This window comes from Hippoglossus stenolepis, chromosome 16 (assembly GCF_022539355.2).
Source record: "Hippoglossus stenolepis isolate QCI-W04-F060 chromosome 16, HSTE1.2, whole genome shotgun sequence".
Taxonomy (NCBI): domain Eukaryota; kingdom Metazoa; phylum Chordata; class Actinopteri; order Pleuronectiformes; family Pleuronectidae; genus Hippoglossus; species Hippoglossus stenolepis.
The window spans coordinates 538,432-556,013 of record NC_061498.1 but is presented as its reverse complement, the minus strand read 5'-3'; the positions used below and the strand labels follow the sequence as shown (position 1 = coordinate 556,013).

At 48.2% G+C, this 17,582-nt stretch overlaps 2 protein-coding genes across 2 annotated transcripts in view; both read left to right on the top strand.

The window, feature by feature from the left end:
- Positions 1 to 470: 470 nt before the first annotated feature.
- Positions 471 to 9,243, top strand: casc3 (casc3 exon junction complex subunit). Its single transcript, XM_035180593.2, has 12 exons — positions 471 to 686; positions 1,761 to 1,785; positions 2,040 to 2,095; positions 2,564 to 2,878; positions 3,211 to 3,359; positions 3,740 to 3,913; positions 4,074 to 4,993; positions 5,335 to 5,508; positions 5,823 to 5,921; positions 6,010 to 6,176; positions 6,735 to 6,941; positions 7,020 to 9,243. Exons 1-11 carry the CDS (start codon positions 501 to 503, stop codon positions 6,879 to 6,881), a joined length of 2,412 nt encoding a protein of 803 aa, XP_035036484.2. The 5' UTR covers positions 471 to 500; the 3' UTR covers positions 6,882 to 6,941; positions 7,020 to 9,243.
- A 2,389-nt stretch (positions 9,244 to 11,632) lies between these two features.
- Positions 11,633 to 17,582, top strand: part of rapgefl1 (Rap guanine nucleotide exchange factor (GEF)-like 1) — a 22,889-nt gene continuing 16,939 nt past the window's right edge. The window contains exons 1-2 of the mRNA XM_035180595.2: positions 11,633 to 11,925; positions 13,186 to 13,463. Coding sequence (XP_035036486.1) covers positions 11,723 to 11,925; positions 13,186 to 13,463 — 481 coding nt within the window. The 5' untranslated portion in view covers positions 11,633 to 11,722. The remainder of the gene's footprint in view (positions 11,926 to 13,185; positions 13,464 to 17,582) is intronic.

Genomic DNA, 17,582 nt, shown 5'->3' with positions numbered 1-17,582 from the left:
CAGATAAACACATCAAATCTAATATCTCTTCACCGATTAAAACCAAAATCTGACCATTAAATCATTTAGAAATATCTGAGACTCATTCGGTAAACTTGAGCTTTTGTAAAAACTTGCTGCCAAAACGAAAGACATACAAAATATATATGATGCCAAACCATGCAGTCCAATATTGCAGTGTAATGCAGTTTAATGCACATACTTCTTTATTATGTATTTGGCTATTTTGTTATTCTATTTATTCTGTGTATTTCTATTCTTGGTTGAAGGATCAAAGAACTAAAAGATCATCGTTAAATTTTTTCAGATTTTCAACTAAATTGTGTTAAATATAAAATCTGGTGAAATAGTGTCAGTGGCATTACCGTTTACACTCCAGCAGGTGGCAGGAGATTAAAAAAAAACCCGCGTCTGAGTCCATCCTTAAAAACACCAGTGAAGAAGAACTTCACTACCCACAATTCTTTGAGCCTTCCGGTTTCGACCATTCGAGCCCTAAGATGGCGGACCGGCGGCGACGGAGGAGGCGCGCGTCCCAGGACAGCGAGGACGACGACGAGTCCGGTTCGGGTTCGGACAGCGGGAGGTCGGCCTCCCCGACCACCAAGACCCGGGCGAGAGAGCCCGAGCCGGCGGAGGCCCCAGCGGTTCGACCCGAGCCCAAGAACAACGCGGAGTCTGAATGTGTGAGTAGCGGCTAACTCCAGGAGCTAACGTTAGCTTCGCCCAGCCGAGGGCTCCGTGTCCCGGGCAGGAGCCTGGACAGACGCCTCGGGCAGGAGCACTTCTCCCGCAGGTCGAGTCCTCTCGGCCCGGTGTTCACGGAGGAATCCTCCGCTAATCAGTAAATCGAGCAGCGTGGTGTTGTGACTGAAGGAATCCGTGTCAGTAAGTTCGCTGTTGAACCGTTTGCTCTTCACTTGAATCTGCATCAGTGACGTGAGCCGGGTTTCACTGTGACAACCGGGCGAGTTGGCGCCAGTTGAATAAGTTCACACAGGAAACAGCAGCGGCCATTTCCCCGGTGACGTGCTCTGCAGTCGGTGTTAGACGCGGGTTGTCCCGGGTAGTCTGCCGGTCCTCCGGGCCGGACAGGCCGAGCTGCCGCCCGGGAGTTAGGAGCTGGGGGTGTCTGTGCTCCGTCCTGAGTCCGGCAGCAGTTAACGTGACCTGGATGATGGCCCAGCTCCTGGTTCTGATGGATCAGTGTATCTCAGAGGACCTCTGGGCTTTGATACTGGACATCCAGACCCATACCAGAGGAGTCACATGTTCCTCTGTGACCAGTAGACACTGAAGTACTGATTCAACCTCCTAACTGCAGTAAAGTACAGACTGAAATGTACTGAAAGTATGAAAGTTTCCCTCTGAAGGTTGTTTCTATCGTCTGTACCTGTGAAAAACACACCGACGCATGTCTCATTAATAAAGTCAAAGATTTCCCTTCCAATCAAATATAAAACCATCAACTTAAAACAGGTTCAAACCAGGAAAGGCTCATGAGCCTGGACACGTCAGGAGGATGAGATGTGTTGGATGAAGTTTTCTACATTTACTCCAGCGATGGAGAAAGTTCAGTTGCTTCACTTTCTTCCTTGATGTTGGGAAGGTGACGCTTGATTATGCAAAATATAAAATACAGACAATTCCCCTCAAATGTATTCAAGCCAAAGTAACGAGTCCGTTTTTAACATGTTGATCACTTTTGCTTTTCATCCAAAGTTTTTGTCTCTAATTCCTTTTTGTCCATCTTTTTGCAGGAGAGTGAAGATGGAGTGGGAGAAGGTAAATATATTTATTACTTCATAGCTAGAACCTGCATAACTGTCAAACTGCTGGATCAATAAACAGAAACTAAAAGACAGCATGTTGTTCTTGCTGACTGTAAATAAAGATGGACGACTGTTGTACAAAAATGATGCCAAAGTATCTCAGACACAGGCGCTGCCATCGTGTGCTGGTGACGTCATATCGTCTGATGCTGTGAATCCTGTTTATCCTCTTGCACTCAGCTGCCTCTGTCTCTGCTTCTTGTTCAGCTGTCCTGTCTGACTACGAAAGTGCAGATCCTGAGGACAACGGCTCCCATTCAGAGGTAGATCGCAAACTAATTAACTCACTGACATCAGCTCTGTGAGATTCAGACTTGTTTCACTCATTTCCATCACTGAACAAGTCGGTCGTGGGTCCCACAGTTCCAGTGAAATGTGTAGAAGAGAAAAGTCAGTAAAAGGCTTCACAGTGTAAGTTGACTGGGCTCTGTCCGTGTATGAGGTGTCTACAAGGGTCAAATAACCCCAAACCAGAGTGAAGCAGGGACAGTGTACATTCATGTATATGAGCACAATGGTTCATATGAATATACCCGTCTCTTAGACTGTTTTTCATCTGTAGTCCCAGGTTGATGTTAAACACAGAACAGACAAAAACATACATTTTATTAATATATAAACATACACACTGAGGCAAAATCCACAATACACTGAATAAATAAAGTGTCGTTGATAAAATGTAAGTGTCTTATGTGGCATCTTTGAAAAGTTAAACCCTGTTGTGTCCGCAGGGAGTGGAGGAGGAAGAGGAGGCCGAGCAGTTCAGCGACGAAGAAGCCCCAGCAGCAGCAGCAGCAGCAGCAGCCAGCGAGTCAGAGCCTCCGGCGCCCAGCGACCCGGCACCGGGAGAGGAGGGGGAGCGGGTAGAAGTCAATGAGGAGGAGGAGCAGGAGGAGGAGCAGCAGCAGGTGGAGGAGCAGGACGAGGAGCAGGAGGAGGAGCAGGAGGAGGAGCCAGAGAGGGAGGAAGGGGGTGAGAGTAAAGAGGAGAGCAAAGCCGAGGAGAAGGAAAATCTCACCGGAGAGAGACAGAGCGGCGACGGACAGGTGAAGTCATTACGTCTGTTTCAGTGATCACGGCATCAAACTGCTGCTTCAAACGGAATCTGAAAAGAAATTATGCTAAATATGTTGCATGTGCCACTTTTGGCTGAACTGTTTGATGTCCTGCACGACATCTGCAAATGTTCAGTATGAGTTACACCATTGGTCCTTAAGTTAAAAAAATGATTCCACTGTTATGTACTTGAATAAAGGACGAATGTAAACTGTGCTACATATCGACGCATTCCCGTCCAAATCTACGTATATGAGTAAACGCTTGTGTCGTGAGGTCGACAGCAGACGGTTGAACTGTTGCGCTCTCTTCTTCTGTGCAGGAGTCCACAGACGACCCAGAAACGAAGGTGGGAGGGAAACCGGGTCAAAAGCTTGACGATGACGAGGACAGAAAAAACCCGGCATACATCCCTAGGAAGGGTCTGTTCTTCGAGCACGACGTCAGGGGTCACGCTCAGGAGGAGGAGAGGTACAGGAAGCAGATCTGTTATTTTATTATTAAGGTCATCATTTAACAATGATGTCGGTTAACATCGGTTAACAATCTGGACGTTACATCGTGTCGTTTTGACAAATTTGATGAAGCTTAAGATAAAAAACCAAATTAACAACAGGTTCTTTTTGTTTTCTGCTTTGTGTAAAGTGACTTTCTTCATAAGATTCAACACAAACAACCGTTTTAACCCACGTTGTTTAAGTTGTGGTTTTGACGACTGTTCACTGTGTTACGGCTGCTCGTACTTTGCACTTTCACCAACTCTACTTCTGAGTGGTGAAATGTTTGACAGTCAAAGTTTTCAGTGGAATGTGCCTTTAACGTCATCACGTGTCTTCTTTGTGTCCCATCAGACCTAAAGGTCGGAACAGGAAGCTGTGGAAAGACGAGGGTCGCTGGGAGCACGACAAGTTCAGGGAGGAAGAGCAGGCGCCCAAGAGCCGCGAGGAGCTCATCGCCATCTATGGTTATGACATCAGAAACGGCGGCGGCCCAGGAGACCGGTCGTACAGACAGCGCAGGCCAAGGTGAGAAAGAAAGTCCTGAGAACAGGTGACGATGTCGCATCAAAAAGAAACTAACATTTCTTAAATATATATAAAAAAACGTTGCTGTCCAGAGGGTTAAAGACACTTTGACCTTCAAGAGTTAAACGTGTTGAATCTGAGCGTCGTCTTGTCTTTGCAGACAGAGTGTGTCTCCCGGCAGAGACAAACGGTGGAGAGAGGGAGGAGGAGAGCGAGCAGTCCGATCCTGGCAAGGAGGAGGTGGAGGTCAAAACCGAGGAGTTCCTCCACCTTCATCCATCCACACCTCCTCTACATCATCTTCCTCCCTCCCTCTCTCCTCCGCTCAGCGCAGCAACAACCCCTCCAGACCTCCACCCTCCCGCAGCAGACCATCCCACCAGAATCAGATGCACCTCCCACCTCAATCCCACTACAGGAATGATGAATCAAACACACCCCAGATGCATCCCAGAGAGCGACAGGGCCCTAAAGCTCATTCGGAGCCTGCAGGCGACAGGGGTGTGGTCAGCAGAGGAGGGCGTGGTAGTGGAGGAAGGGGGGGTCCCTCCCTGGTCTTTGAGAACAGTGGCACCAGCCAACCGGGTGTTGAGGAAAAGGACCTGAGCTCCAGCGCTGTAAAGACAGTGGCGTTGTCACAGCCGGGCGGTTATCAGTCTGCTTCACCCAGACGACAGCAGAAGGAACAACGAGGTGGTGCCGACCGCTCTGTCTCTGGATTGGCAGCTTCCTCTGACACCTCCCTTCAATCGTCATCAGTGGCCAATCGGGAAGCCTCTCCTCCCACAGAGCGGCCGGTGGAGCGTAAATCTTACTCGCTGGCTCGCAGGACTCGCTCTCGACCCACAGACCTGGGAAGCAAACAGCCGTCCGTGGAGGAGGCGACAGTGGGCGGGAACGCCTCGTCCCCTGGCAGCGCGGGAGGGAGGAGCTGGACGGGAGCAGGAGACGGACCGAGTCAGACGGGAAGTGGCGGGGGAGGGGGGCTGACCGAGCTGGACGCAGACGTGGCTCGACTCAGTCTGGCCGGACAGAGCTGGAACCAGAGTCCGACGTCGTACATCCGCTCTGAGATGAGAGGTGAGTCACATCTGTCGGGTCAATTTATTCTCACTTCTAATTTTTATTTGAAAAAAATATTTATCTGTTAAAATTGAGTCACATGACCTGAAATACACCAGATGTTTTTCTGAGTATAAAAAACTCCCGACGACTTGATGAGATGTTTAAGGTGAACCTGCCCATCGAAGGCATCCATGTTGAAATGAGCGCTAGCAGCAGGTGCCTAGTTAAAAAATGCAGATGTTCACGACCAGGCTGAACACAAAAGATACCGTGACGTCATTTCAGCAGCGCACATCCTGGCAACGATTAACCACCCTGAACCCTGAGTCCCAGCTGATTCCTGTTTGTGTCCGCAGGCCTCCCCAGCCCCCTGCACATCCCCGCCGGCCCGCCGCAGTTCTCCAGCATGGAGGAGATGGGCGTCGGCTCTAGTCGGGCCAAACGCTACTCCTCCCAACGTCAGAGAGCCGTACCTGAGCCGGCTCCGCCCATGCACCTGGGAGTGATGGATGGCCACTACTACGAACCCAGTAAGATGAAGAAGAAGAAGTTTATACGTTTATGTGAAGAGTTTTTAAAAAAAGGTTTCATGAAATAAGATGTAAAATTAGTAATTTATAAAATGAAGTGAAGGTTTTGTGTAGAAACCTGTTGAGGTCGAAAACGTCTGCGTCTCTAGACTGGAGTTGTACTTTGTCCTTCTCACCAGCAGAGGTCACTAAAGATCTGAGGTTTCTGTGTTAAAAGATCGATGTCTTTAATTTGATATAATTATTTGAGTTGCTGATGTTACTGATAATTCGAGGAGTTCTGACCTGTGACGTGCACTAACTCTCTTCCTCAGTGTCGTACCAGGGACCAATCTATGCTCATGGGGATGGCCCCACCCCCATCCCACCACAAGGCATGCTGGTCCCGCCTGAGATGCACATCCCCCACCCTGGTCAGTGGCGTCAGTTCTCTTCACCTGTTTCAGAAGCTGATTTATTCATGAATAAATGTTTTATTTTCTATGCGTCACTCGTCTCCAGGTCTCCACCCACACCAATCAGGGGCCCCGATCGCTAACCCCGCCCTCTACGCAGGGCCACCTGTGTCTCTGTCACCCGGGCAACCACAGCAACTGCTGCCACCTCCTTTCTACCCTCCACCGGGCGTCATGACCTTCCCTTACCCCACCATGTACCCAACCCCACAGGTAGAAGTTATCACTGTCTTTATGTAACTGTTACTGATGAACAGCGCCCCCTGGAGCCACACATGGGGATTAACTCTGTTGGTCTGTCTGAGCGATGAAGTGTTTTACATCTGTAGAAAAAACTAAGTCTCTCAATGTGTTGACTTTGACTGAGTCGTCCCACTGAGCTGAAACACCAGTGAACGCTGATATTACCCATGATCCTCTGCTTCCTGAACCTGAAGAGCTGCAGCTGTAACAAATCCACAAACTCTGTTCAGAATGTTCTTCATGTTTTAAAGTTTCCTGCTGAATATTGGAGATAAACTCTTGTTTTTAATAACTTCTGAGTCTTTTAACTGATCTCAGTTCAGCTTCACTCTTCAGCTTGCTGAGCTGTTCGGCTCATTCATGTGAACATGATGTCTTACGTCTGTCCTAAAGCTCTGACCTCCTCTTGTGAATGTAACTCTTCAGGAATACGTTGGTTGAGTCGTGCAGCCACAATGTGCTAAATCTACTGAGACGCACAAAACATAACAAACAGTGTCACATTTACTGTGTGTGTGTGTGTCTCAGGCTCAGGCCCAGGTGACCTATGGAGGTGTGACGTACTACGACACGATGCAGCAGCAGGCTCAGCCCAAGCCTTCGCCCCCCCGCCGCACGTCCCAGCCCGTCACTGTCAAGCCCCCCCCACCAGAGGTGCCCTTTGCCTCAGAGTGACCCCGCCCCTCGTCCCTCCCTGCCACCCGTCTCAGCCTCACTCTGAACTGAAAACAACAGGTGAGCACGTCTTCACTGGGTGTCCTGCGGTGAGACTGAGGGGGGGTCATGGTGGTTTAACCTCTGTTATGTCTGCAGGAGCGGGATGGGAGGGGTCTGTGAGGCGCTGCGATCCCCACCGGCATTAACGAGCGAGGGACATATGGATGAAGACGAACTCTGCAAGAGGCTCACAGCGTCACTGTCGGAGCCCCCCCCCCATTTCCGACCCTGTGGCGGTTTGGCAGATCGACCGTGATGGCGACGGAACACAGGTTCATTCCAGCCAATGTGTTTTTTAGCAACATCCAAGAAACTAAAAAACAAGTTCAAAGCCTGCGGACATTTAACTGGAGAGTCGGACGGACGACGTCGAGCCGATCGGAGTTGAGTCGATATGATAAAAGTTTGGTTTAAACTGTGAAGTTTTCTGTCGACTAGAATACAATCGGTCTGAGTTTGTCTTGTCAAGTTGTTTTCTGTGTTTACTTCACAGCGTTAGTCCGTTTCGTTCAACAGGAAACAGAAGGTTGGCGTGTTTACATGTTGGCTCTCTGTGGTCTGGATGCAAAACGTGAACAAGGAAGAACAAACGTGAGAATCTGCAGTCTGTGGATCGGTTGTTTTTATAGTTTGAATTCAGCTCATGTTCCTCGCTGATGTTACCAACGCGTTCTTACACATGACGATCGCCGCCGCCTCCTTGGACGGGAGTTTTATTAGCGACATCTCCGATTTTTGTCATCGTAGAGAATTTTCTGTCTCCAGGTTCTCTATTGTTTTTCTTTGTCAGTAAACTGAACATCTGTGTGAAACTGATCCATCAATAAAACAGACGACAGGTTCATCGATCAACAGAACAAAGAACGTCGCAGCCTGATGATCAACAGTGTCATCATGTCACGACGTGCCAAAGCAGAAATCCGGTTTAATTTAATGAAACCGACTGTTTGCCGCCGCCTTTTTTCCGTGCACGCCGTCCGTCCGCTCGCCTCAGACATCAGCGGCACAGTAACTGAGAAACACGGAGCGGGGAAACGTTGAGAAAACTCGTCTGAACGTCATTTTGGAGAAAATTCAATTGCCGGCACAAACGTTGCACAAACAATGTCTGACAGGCGCTGCTGCTGCGTGGGCAGGGCCGTTAATCGTCGCTGTAAATAGAACCTAAATGTAAATAGAAGCAGATACAATAGAGCAGCCAACATATTCTAATGATTCTAGAGCAACAGATAGAAAACGCATCGGCAGGGACTCGGAATGTTACGATGGATTTAATTTAGAGAAGTAGCGACGGCAAAAAGATGAGCGGCTTTCTATTTTTTTTCTTTTCTTTTTTGACACGACCCTGTTTGATTTTAATACTGTTATTTTTTATTATTACTGGTGAATGCAGGAGTGAAATGACTGTATTTGTTTCACATGTCTGAGGAAACGTTGTTTATTTGACCTGCAGAATCTTTTCCAGTAAACTGTTCAACTCTAACGTTCTCGTCTGTTTCCCTGTCGGTTTGAGATGCTGTAAGTTTTATTTTGAACTACGTTAACGTCAGTATTCACAGAACTTTGGGTTATAATTCACAAAACCCTTTATAAACTTTTCTTTCTGAAATAAAGTTTCACCTCTTTCCCGTCAGACGAGGTGAGCGCATGAATGATGGACGTGTGTGTTGGGGTGAGGAGGCAGCAGCGTTGTGATGGTGACCTCATCACAGACAGTGTTATGTGTTCGATCGTAGCATCACACAACACAGACTGTTAATAACACGGCCAACATGCCACCATCTCCTTAAATAAATAAATATATATATATATATATATGAATATATATTAAGCTAAAATGCAGTGCAAGTGCAGCAGTGATCATGAAGTCAAATATATTAGAACCAAACTGATCAGAAACACTTGAACAAACATCAGTGAGATAAGAACGACCTGAAATGACAGTAACATCTTTGACAAACATTTATTTAACGTCTACTTTGATTTTTTTTTTTTATTTAGTCCATGTCCCATCTCCTAACATGGAGGAGGTTCATGGCCTATACTGCAGCCAGACACCAGGGGGCTGTCAAGTTGTCGCTCTTTAGTTTCAGTCTGGTTCAGCTCATTTGTTAATGATGTGTTGATCGACTGTTCTGATTGGATGTTCCTTAGTGGTTATTTTTTTATGAATCTACTTCCTGTGTTGAGCGCGAGCTGCTGTTTAAAGACGTGTTTGACCTTTGACCTGAGCTGACCCGACAGTTCACTGTGATGAAGATGTGTAGTATGTGTTGAACGTTGTCGTCCACTCAGAGGATCAATAAAGATTATAACTGACGATCAACGTGTTTTCATCTTTTTGTCCTTTTCCTCTCTCTCTCTCTCTCTCTCTGTCTCTCTCTCTCTCTGTCTCTCTCTCTCTCTCTCTGTCTCTCTCTCTCTCTCTCTCTGTCTCTCTCTCTCTCTCTCTCTCTCTCTCCATCTCCCTCTCTCTCTCTCTCTCTCTGTCTCTCTCTCTCTCTCTCTCCATCCCCTCTCTCCCTCTCTCTGTCTCTCTCTCTCTCCCTCTCTCTCTCCATCTCTCTCTCTCTCTCCCTCTCTCTCTCTCTCTGTCTCTCTCTGTCTCTCTCTCTCTCTCTGCTCTCTCTCTCTCTCTCTGTGTCTCTCTCTCTCTCTGTCTCTCTCTCTCTCTCTCTCTCCCTCTCTCTCTCTCTCTCTCTCTCATCTCTCTCTCTCTGTCTCTCTCTCTCTCTCTCTCTCTCTCTCTCTCTCTCTCTCACCTGCTTCTCTAATAGAATATGTAGGGGGTGGAGCACTTATGTAAACTGATTGACAGGCTGCCGCAGCCAATCAGCTCAGAAGCATGAACACGAAGTTATAAAGGATCCTTCTGCTTTTTTCTTTTATTTACTGAACACTGTCACTTTACAGTAACGTGTCCTCCAGGGGGAGCAGTCCTGTTTACTGGAGGGTGAAGATGAGTAGTGTGTGTCTGTGTGTGTTTTCTTCGCAGACCTGTTCAGGTTACAACACTCCCATAATGACCAACACATCAACGGTGGGTCATGTGTCTCTAGAGGATCAACAGTCAGCAGATGGTCACATGTTGACAGATAAACAGTTTTACTGCTACACACGATGATCAGTGACTTCATCACCAAGAAAAACACACAAACCGGATTCTAACGTCGTCACAAAACCAACAAACATCTGAAAACATCACATTTCAAAATGTTCTCCCTCCACAAATAAATCACCTTTTGTCTTAACTTTGTATATAGGACATTTTGTTGTGTTAGTGTTTGACGTCATCAGATCAATACAAATAAATGTATTGATCTGTTTGTCAGTATCGATCACATGATCTCACCTGCTGACTCAGTTTTTACTTCTTTTACAAGATAACTAAACTATCGTCACGACAACAGAGAAACGTGATTGTATATATATGTGTGTGTGTTATACATATATATATATATATATATGTGTGTGTGTGTTTACGATCATAAAAGTATATCTTTTTGTCGTCAGGATTTTCTTCATTAAATTTACAGCACTAGAAGTAAACGTGCACGCGCACGTCCTGGTCTGTCGGGAGCGCGCAACTGCAGCAGATCAGCCCGGGGGCGGGGCTGGGGGCGTTACGATTCATTTCACTAATTTAACAGGGGGCCTCCGCAGTATCCCCCCTCCTGCTCCTCCCCCCTCCTCCCTCTGATACTCAGAAGTCCCACCGTCCTCGAACGCACCGCGCCAGGCGGGTTTTCCTCCTCCTCCAGGTGTGAGGGGGGATCGAACCTGTGACCGTCGACCCGTCGCTCATCACCAGACAAACCTCCGAGCAACCGCCGCAGAGCTGCGGGGACTCAGGCCGCAGAGGAGCAGCTCGGTCCGGGGCTTCACATTCTCGGGTTTTACGTGTCGCTCGGTGCCGGAGCTTCGTGTTTACGGAGGCGGCCGCAGAGAGCGCGGAGAGCGGGGAGCAGGACGCTGAGGCCGCGGGGGAGCGGAGCACCGGAGCAGCGGAGCACCGGAGCACCGGAGCACCGGAGCAGCGGAGCACCGGCAGCGGAGCACCGGAGCAGCGGAGCAGCGGAGCACCGGAGCACCGAGCACCGAGCACCGGAGCAGCGGAGCTGCGGACCACCGGACCACCGGAGCGGGGTTTGTGTTGAAGGAGAACCGCGGTGAACCGACAGAGACAGACGGGGTAGAGAAGCTCTCTCTACCGCCCACATCCACCTCCTCCACCCGCCTCCTCCTCCGCCTCCGATGGGTTAAAGTCGGCTCGTTGTTCCAGAGACGCCTCGCGGAGCCTCGGAGCTTCACACCTGCTCAGGCCGACCTGCAGGGCCGGAGGATGTAGAGACACCTGCCGCCTCCTGCAGCTCGCACCTCCGCCAGTCTCTGCACCAGCACCCCTCCTCCCCCCTCCTCCCCACCAGCACCCCTCCTCCCCATCAGCACCCCTCCTCCCCCTCCTCCCCATCAGCACCCCTCCTCCTCCCCCCCTCCTCCCCACCAGCACCCCTCCTCCCCTCTCATCAGCACCTCTTCTCCCCACAGCACCCCTCCCCCCTCCTCCTCCTCCTCCCTCCTCCCCCATCAGCACCCCTCCTCCCCCCTTCTCCCCATCAGCACCCCTCCCCTCCCCCCTCCTCCCCATCAGCACCCTCCTCCCCCTCCTCCTCCCTCCTCCCCATCAGCACCCCTCCTCCCCTCCTCACCCATCAGCACCCATCAGCACCCATCCTCCCCCATCCTCACCCCTCCTCACCCCTCCTCCCCCATCAGCACCACTCTTGCTGCCCCCCACCATGCCGGCGGGGATGAAGCCCCTGGAGAAGTTCCTGAAGAAGCAGACCACCGCGCTGACCCGGGCCGGGGGCTTCGTGGGCGGGGTGGCGGACAAGGCCAGCGGGGGAACCGGAGCGTCCCGGCGGAGGGCCAGTCTGTCCCGGGTCGTTCCCTTCTTCAGGGAGACGTCCCCTGAGAGCGGCCAGGCCCGGGAGGTGTTCAGGTACCTGCAGTTCTGATCCAAAGGTCCAGTGGGAAGAGTCAGGTTATATAAAATCATCCTGGTGATGTTTCCACTGGTGTGTTCAAACTGCACAAAGTGTTGTTTTCTTAGAATGAGCCTTTATATTTAAGAACTTTATATTTACATACTTTATATTTACATACTTTATATTTAAATACTTTATATATAAATACTTTATATTTACATCAGGGGGAGGGTTAGGGTTAGGGTTAGCCCCATGGAGGCAGCCATGTTTTTTTACAGTAGCCCAGACTGGACAAACTAGTTTTTATGACGACTGACGACTGAAGTTTGGAAGGGGGGGGGTATTCAGCTGCAACATGACACTTCACCACTAGATGTCACTACATTCTACACACTGAACCTTCAATAGGGGGTCAACATTAGTACTGAATCTGACCTGGACAGAGCCGGACTAACTGGTAAGAAGGCCCCAGGGGCAGGAGTGAGCTGACCGGCCCCCTGTCAGCGGCTACATCCACACTATGACACTGTAGTTTTAAAAGGCATTGCTGTTGCTATGGTTACACCTGGCGTTCACACTACTTTGGAAATTTAGACGCATTAAAACAGAAAAGTTTATAAACATCGCTGGTCTCGTATTAGTTTAAAAACTCCGGAGCTGCATTTTATTCTGGACAAACAGAAACTGAGATGATTAGAAACGATGACGCAGACGTTCTCTTCCTGATTGGTTCTCATCAGTCACATGACTCGACTACCAGCGGTGAACACAAAGCTAACACTTCCTGTCGGTAACACTTCCTGTCGGTAACACTTCCACCTCGTCGTCGCTCAGACAAAATAAATCTCTGCTCTGACTCTTCACCATCACTTCTGTTACTAAGCAACCAACTGCAGAAGAGACCATCTACTTCCTGTTTACATCACATGACACTGGTCATGTGCTTTCAGGTGTGTTAGCGTGGATCATTTCTGATTTGCACCTAAAACGCTCATGTGGACGGAGGTGGTTTCAGATTTGAAGACGTTGTTGAGCTGTTAAATGCTCATCCAATCAGTTTATTGGTCTCAGCTGAAATGATTGGTCGACTTACCTGTCTGTCAAACTCATTGTGCTTTCGTTCACTCGGAACTAATTATCTACGAAGTCAAAATGTTTCTAGCAACAGTACTTTGGTTTCTTGTTGTAAACTCAATATCCACGACAGTTCCCTCCACATTTCCTCTTTTTATCAGAGACACGTAATTAAAGCTTACAAACTTTGGCCCCTGCAGCCCTGACAGTGAGGACCCCCCCCCCTGGCCCTCAGCTATCGGGACCGGCCCGGTCACGGTACCAAGCAGCGCTAACAGCTCTGGATCTGGTTCTGGAGGAGGAGACGTCCGCAGTCCGTCTCTGTCCAGTGACGAGCAGAGTTCTGAGGCCAGTCTGATCACAGAGAGCGGTGGCAGCAGCGGAGGAGGCGGGACTCCTCTTCCTCCCGACACACCCGACAACCTGACCCTCACTGTGCTGGACAGCGTGGCGGGAAAACGTTACGTGCACTGCAAAGGTAAGAAATCAGGTTACATGTGATATTCTGTCTTTAGGGACCAGAAGAAAAGTAGCTCAGTCCGAGCCACGCTACAGGCTACGAGTTTTTGTTGTGAACATATTTGAAAATATTAGTTTGCTGAATTTATGATCAGCTCCTGCTTGCAGTGAACCCCAGGTTACACAGGTAACTGTCACTGCATCACAGTGACACTGAAGGAAACGTGGGAATGAAGTTCAGTCAGGAGCAAGTGGATTTATAGAGGTTTGCTTGTGACGAATGTCTGAGGTAACGACATCATCAGGAAGGGAAAGTCACAGCGAACCTAAAACTGTGTGAATCACTTCTGCATCTGTACGACGGCCGGAGTTAACCTCTGACCTCTGCTGTAAACATGCTACAACCTGACGAGGGAGAAGACCGAGGCGTCGACTTTCTGCGTAAATATTCTTTTATTCTAGATTAAAACAGGATCATGAAAACAACAATCAGTTTTTCGAGGGTTAATCACGGCTGCTGCTGCAGATCAGACGACAAACGACGGTAACAAGCGTTCTGTTGTTTTTAAAGGGGACATAGCATGCCCATTGTACCACAAGTTGATATGGTTCCTTGGGGTCTTAATGAAATGTCTGTAACATACTTTGGTCAAAATACCACAAGGATCATTTCAAACAGCTTTTTACCCTGTATAAAACAGCCCTCCACAGAGCGACCTGTTTTGACTGCCTGTTCCTTTAAATGCTAATGAGCCAGCTCCCCCCTCCCCCCTCTCCCCCCATGATTTTAAACGATATAAATTACATATTTTATATGATATAAATTATCAAATATGCATCCCATACTTTGTATTCCCCTTCTGTTGTCCTGGAGTTTTAATTTTCCCAATCACATAATTAAATGTCCCCTCTGCCCCCCCACTACAAGCACACAAGCAGACAGAGAGAGAGAGAAAGAGGGGGGCTATGAAGACCATCATTTACCCCGAACCCCGACATTCAACGGGTACAACAACAAGCGGAGAAAGCAGAATCGCGGGCTGACCTTATATATACAGTCTATGGGGCTGACCAGCGGAGAAATGCTCGTCCCGTGTGAACAGCCGCGGCTGCGCGCTGGAGAACGGCGCTGCGCTGCCTCGCTGCGGCGCTTCCGCGTCCGGTGTACCCCGGCGTAGCAGTGGGGGGCTCTGTGTGTTAGTGTTACAGTAGCGCTGAACACTGCGGAAGTCCTCCACACTGTTGGCTGTGTGGCGCTGACACAAATTCCAGCTCACGCACGGGAGAGCGAGCGGTCGCTCCCGAGCAGCTGCTGCAGCCTCCCAGTCCCAACGATCCAGACAAATGCCACATGTGAGTGAATCGCGGGCTGACCAGCGGAGAAATGCTCGTCCCGTGTGAACAGCCCGGCTGCGTGCTTGGGAACGGCGCTGCGCTGCCTCGCTGCCTCGCTGCCTCCGGTGTAAACCCGGCGTAAACCCGGCGTAATGAGTGTGGGGGGACGGGGGGGTGAGGTGGAGACTTCCAGTTCCTTGTTACGACACAAAACCCAGGAAGCTCAATCGAGTCGCTCAAGCATGACGTGTCTGACTTAGAGGAACTATAACAAAACGCGCGAGTGTTTTTTCCCAGAGTCTTTTGGTTGGTAGACATGAGCCAGATACCCACATTAACCTGTAGAAGCACTAACAAAGTGGAATTTACATGCTATGTCCCCTTTAAATGAACACATTCACACCTCTGCTCCTCCGTCACATCCTCCTCAACATAAAGAACCTGAAGCCTTCAGGTGGAAACTGCACCGATGTCACAAAAAACCTGTAAAAGCTTCTTATGCTAACCCGACCTAATCCACCTCTACTGCCCAGTTCAAGAAGAAGAGCCTGAAGCAGCTTCACTGCTCCACAAACGTTCCTTATTTTATGATTTGTTCATCATCAGTGAACCTTCACACATTCTCTGCTTCATGTCACAGTAAAGATATTAAACTGTTAATATAAAAAGCAGACGTCATCATTGGCTCTGCTGCTTTTATAATACACCAAACACATAATTAATGATTAATGATTAACTAAGGAGATAATAAGCAGATGAGTTAAGACTGAAAATGATTGAGGATCTTCTGTCTGCAGAGAACAGATCAATTTTTATCATCTATGGTTTCTGAGAGGAAATATTCAGCCTGTTTTCATTTTACTGTTCAAACAGTTTCTGCAGCCACCGTGTGCGTGCATGTGCGTGTGTGCATGTGCGTGCGTGCGTGTGTGTGTGTGTGTGTGTGTGTGTGTGTGTGTGTGTGTGTGTGTGTGTGTGTGTGTGTGTGTGTGTGTGTGTGTGTGTGTGTGTGTGTGTGTGTGTGTGTGTGTGTGAGATCCAGTGGTTACATAATCGCTGCCGACCTCTTTCAGAAACGCAGCCTGCTTATTACAGCTGAAGTGGGTGGGCAGGCATGCGTATGTGTTCCTGCAGGTGTGTGTGTGTGTGTGTGTGTGTGTGTGTGTGTGTGTGTGTGTGTGTGTGTGTGTGTGTGTGTGTGTGTGTGTGTGTGTGTGTGTGTGTGTGTGTGTGTGTGTGTGTGTGTGTGTGTGTGTGTGTGTCCTGTACGCTTCATATTTTCAGAAGCACAGATCAAGAAAAAAACACGATAGAAAAACGTGAGACTATTCAACATTTACACATTAATATAAATATGTGGATATATATATTTACTAAGAAATAGAGAAATATCTCAAATGAAAAGCCGATGAAAAATAAAATTAACAAACACATTCGAGAAAATCTTAGAATTAAAATTGATAGTTTTGCATTGATTGGTTTCTAATTTATATAATTATATTAAAATATTTTAACAAAAACCTTTCAACAGATCAGTGAAGAATCTCACTCTGGTCTGGTTCAAAGTGTCGCTGGTGTCAGTAACAAACAAACGTATTTGTCTGTGGAGTCCGTTACGTCCGTTACGTCCGTTCGTCCGTTACGTCCGTTACGTCCGTTACGTCCGTTACGTCCGTTACGTCCGTGGTCACTGAGCGGAGTCGGTTTGTGTGTCTGCACGCCGCTGTCACTTCCTGTCAGAGAGTTTGTGAGAGAAGATGCTTCACTCTGTAGCAACACTGAAGCTCCAACAAATCCAACAGAGTGAAACATCCTCTTTGACTCTTTGACTCTTTGACTCTTTGAGTCTTTGTGTGTCTTTGTGTGTAAGAACATTTTCATATTTATATTTTCATATTCTAAATTACAAAGTAACGTGTTGGTGCGGTGACACGTCCGACTCAGCACCTCTGACCTCAGACTGTGGAACTGACCTGTGTGAATATGATCAGACCAAATGAAAAGGAGGTTAAAGTGTGAAACTCTCATTAATAATAAAGAGCTTCCCTCTTGTTAAACAAACTCTCACAAAGGGTGTGTGTGTGTGTGTGTGTGTGTGTGTGTGTGTGTGTGTGTGTGTGTGTAGGTGTGTAGGTGTAGGTTTTGACTGACATGCAAACATCTTTCAGTTGCTGAATAATTAATAATTCATAAGACTACAGCCTTTCATCAACATGTTTCTAGATATTTATGTATAATCAGAGCAGAAATTATGTCATGGATTCTTTAACAGTGGATAAACAGTATCTGTTTAAATTAATGAATTATACAAAAGTCTGAATCTGTATAAATCCAGTGGATCAGATGTGCTCGTCTGATGTTGATCTTTGAGTTTCAGTCTCCAGAAGTAGCAGCAGAGTGAGCGCTCCTCCTCCTCCGTTAGAGCAGTTAGCTCTTAGCACCAGGTATCGACCCACCGGGACGTCACCTGTTGGTCTGTGAGTTTCTGATCTGAAACCTCAGTTTGACATGTTGTTCAGCGTTGTTCAATCCCACTGTGGTATCCCCCCCCCCCACCCTCCGGTGCTTTATGGTCTGTTTGACTCTAAATGATCATAATTCACTAAATGAACATCAGCTGTTTGAAGAAGACTTGAAACTAGAGACTGAGACAGAAACTCCTGAATGTTTACTGACGTTATAAAGTGAGAAGTCACTTTCTATAGACTTCTATAGAAACTACCAGTGGAGTCGCCCCCTGCTGGTCACTACACAGAACACAGGTTTCAGGCACTTCTTCATCAGCTTCACTTTCTGGACCTGC